The following is a 3,351-nucleotide window of genomic DNA, read 5'->3' as shown; positions in this document are numbered from 1 at the left end:
TATATATATTCTTACATATTCTTTAAACCACTCGTGGAAATGCTTGTGTACATATTCTTCCACAACTTTTGTGGAGTTTCTTTGCCCACGATGCATCCTTGTGACCTCAGTTTTACACTTTCTGTATGAGGAAGTTAATAGTTATCACATATTTGATATTGAAATGCATTATAGTATGAACATAAACTATTAATAAGAACATATAACTTACTCGCGAAATGTATCAACCAATTGACAATTAGTTAACACATAACGATGAGCTTGTAGCTTCTCAATGGGTGGTAACGAAAAAATCTTGCTTACACCAATATGTTTTCCCAATGTAGGAAATATATTCGAAAAGATAGTAGATTCACTAAAAACATTGACCCCAATATCATCGTCATTGCGTCTTGGTCGATTGAACCTTGTTTCAATGTCACCATTCAGAAAATATCTGGAACAAAAAGTTAGAGATTCTTCCATAATATACCCTTCAGCTATACAACCTTCTGGTGCAGCCTTGTTACGAACATATGATTTTAAATGGCCAAGAGTCCTAGAACAAAAAGAAAATGAATCAACATTCAAGTCCTAATAAAATAAATAACTAAGCATGTAAACTAAAAATTTACCTTTCAATAGGATACATCCATCTATAATGTACAGGACCAGCAATCATTGCTTCCTCCCCAAGATGAATGACCAAATGAACCATGATAGTGAAAAAGGATGGAGGGAATATCATTTCCATATGGCAAAGGGTCAAAGCAATTCGTTGTTGGAGTTTCTCTAAATATTTGACATTTAAAACTTTGCTTGATAATTCTCTAAAGTAGTTACATAGCTCAATCAACACTGAAGTAACTTCTTTAGGAAGAGATCTTCTAAAGGCAATTGGAAAAATATGTTCCATCAGAATATGTGTATCATGGCTCTTTAGTCCAGAGATCTTGCGTTTCTTTAAATCAACACATCTAGAAATGTTTGATGAGAAACTATCCGGAAATACCACACTTTTAAGAATTTTTAGAAAGATATCTTTCTCTTGATTTTTCATTTTAAAGCATGATGGAGGAAACTTAGAGGAATTCGGATATGGATGAAGCTTCTCTCTAATTCCCATTGCATGTAAGTCTTTACGAGCTTTAAGATTATCTTTTGTTCTACTTTTGTCATCAAGTATTGTGAATAATACATTGTCACCAACATTTTTCTCTATGTGCATCATATCAAGGCAATGACGAATAAGAAGATATTTCCAATAAGGTAGATCCCAAAATATACCCTTTTTCTTCCATTGTGGTGGGTTGTTTTCACTCTTAACCTCATCACGGGGCCTTTTACGACCCGATTCTATATCTCGCAACATATTTGAACCTGGAGGCGGGATAGGGGCAGGTCTAAGCTCAATAGAACCATCAAAGGATGATTTATTGATCCTATACTTATGATCTAGTGGTAAATATCGACGATGTCCCATGAAGCAATATTTTCCGCCAAACTTTAGCCATTTAGACTCTGTATCAAAATTACATGATGGACAAGCAAGTGATGTATGAGTGTTCCATCCAGATAAGTTGTCTAGACCTGGGAAGTCACTAATAGTACAAAACAATGATGCACGCATTTGAAATGATTCTTTTGTAGAGGAATCATAAGCTTCCACTCCTTTCCACAATTTTTGTAACTCTGAAACTAGGGGCTGCAAGTAAACATCAATACTATTGCCAGGCATCTTAGGACCAGGAATTATCATCGACATTATGAGAGAAGTTTGCTTCATACAGTACCATGGAGGATAATTGTAAGCATACAACATCACAGGCCAAATGCTATTATTAGAACTTAAAGTTCCAAATGGATTGAAACCATCTGTAGCTAATGCAAGCCGTATATTACGAGAATCTAAAGCAAAGTCCGGATACATTTTGTCAAACTCCTTCCATGCTTTACTATCTCTCGGATGTCTTACTAACCCATCCGAGTTTGCCTTTTTAGCATGCCATTTCAAAAGCTCTGCAGTTTTAGAACACATGTATAGTCTTTGCAATCTTGGTATAAGTGGGAAGTACCGTAAGACCTTTGCTGGTATATATTTTTTATTTTGGCCAACCACTATATCATTTGCACCACTAATATTTCCATTAGATTTCCACCTAGATGCATTGCAAATCTTACAATTATCTCTCTTCTTGTCTTCCAATGAACCCCAATATAACATGCAATTGTTCGGACATGCATGAATCTTTTCATAGCTTAAACCTAACTTCTTAATCAACTTTTTTGCCTCGTATAAAGATGCTGGGAGTTTAGCATGGGGAAAAGCATCATTTAAAAGATCAATGATCATAGAAAATGTTTTGTCAGTTGCACTACATAAGACTTTTATATGATACAATAGAACAATGAATGATATTTTACTATATTTTTTACAACCAGGGTACAATTCTTCATTTCCATCACCTAATTGCTCTTTTATTTTTTCTTGTTGGGCTTTACTTGCATCACCCCTAGGCTGGTCATCATTTGGTATATTTGAGTGGCCGGAATCTTGAATTCCACTATCATCAAAGATGCCAAAAACATCATCTAACATATCTTGCATTGGATATTGTCTAACCCACTCTTCTTGTGGTTGAGCTATAGTTTCAACATTATCTTGCACATGCTTTTCCCCATGCATGTACCAAAATGTGTACTTTCTGGGAAACCCTTTTTGAAGTAGATGACTAAACACTTCAATTCTATTACCCATTTTAAGAAATCCACATGTAATACAAGGACATGGAATTTGATCATTTATAGGTACATTTGAAAAGGCGAAATCCAAAAATTGCACCACCCCATCCAAGAACTCCTTTGATCTAATTGGTTTCTCAATCCAACTCTTATCCATCATAACTGTGTGAATCTGTTTTTGATGTTAAATTCAATTACTAAATCATTAGAAACACTAAATGATTAACTTAACAACAACTTAAGTATTACATCAATGCAAACATGCATGACAAATTAAACCATAGTGTTTTTCAAATTCAGTCATATTAGTTGAAAACCCGAACAGAAAGTATCACCATTCAATTGGTCAAAAAAGATAAACCTCTTAAGCATAACTAACATATATTTCACGTACTAAATAACATTGCATTAAATACAATGATTGCATTCAAAAAATAAAGAAAAACCAACTTGCAATTCATTCTTTTTAGGTACCCATCCAAGACAATCCAACACCAACTCTTAGTAGGATTCAAGAAGGAGATCCAGATTCATTTAATGCAGATATCTTGCTATCATTTATTTTGATATACTAGAAGATGCATGCCTGCATCTTTGTCATAATCCCATAAAATCAAAATTTTAACATCA

At 34.2% G+C, this 3,351-nt stretch overlaps 1 protein-coding gene across 1 annotated transcript in view; it reads right to left on the bottom strand.

Moving 5' to 3' along the window:
- Window positions 1-2,878, bottom strand: part of LOC109326955 — a 13,572-nt gene extending 10,694 nt beyond the window's left edge. The window contains exons 1-3 of the mRNA XM_019559904.1: window positions 615-2,878; window positions 212-538; window positions 16-121 (exon numbers count right to left, since the gene is read on the bottom strand). Of these exons, the coding sequence (XP_019415449.1) occupies window positions 16-121; window positions 212-538; window positions 615-2,878 (2,697 nt within the window). The remainder of the gene's footprint in view (window positions 1-15; window positions 122-211; window positions 539-614) is intronic.

The sequence above is a fragment of the Lupinus angustifolius genome, chromosome LG02 (assembly GCF_001865875.1).
Source record: "Lupinus angustifolius cultivar Tanjil chromosome LG02, LupAngTanjil_v1.0, whole genome shotgun sequence".
In the NCBI taxonomy this organism is placed as follows: domain Eukaryota; kingdom Viridiplantae; phylum Streptophyta; class Magnoliopsida; order Fabales; family Fabaceae; genus Lupinus; species Lupinus angustifolius.
This window is presented reverse-complemented; position numbering and strand designations above follow the sequence as displayed.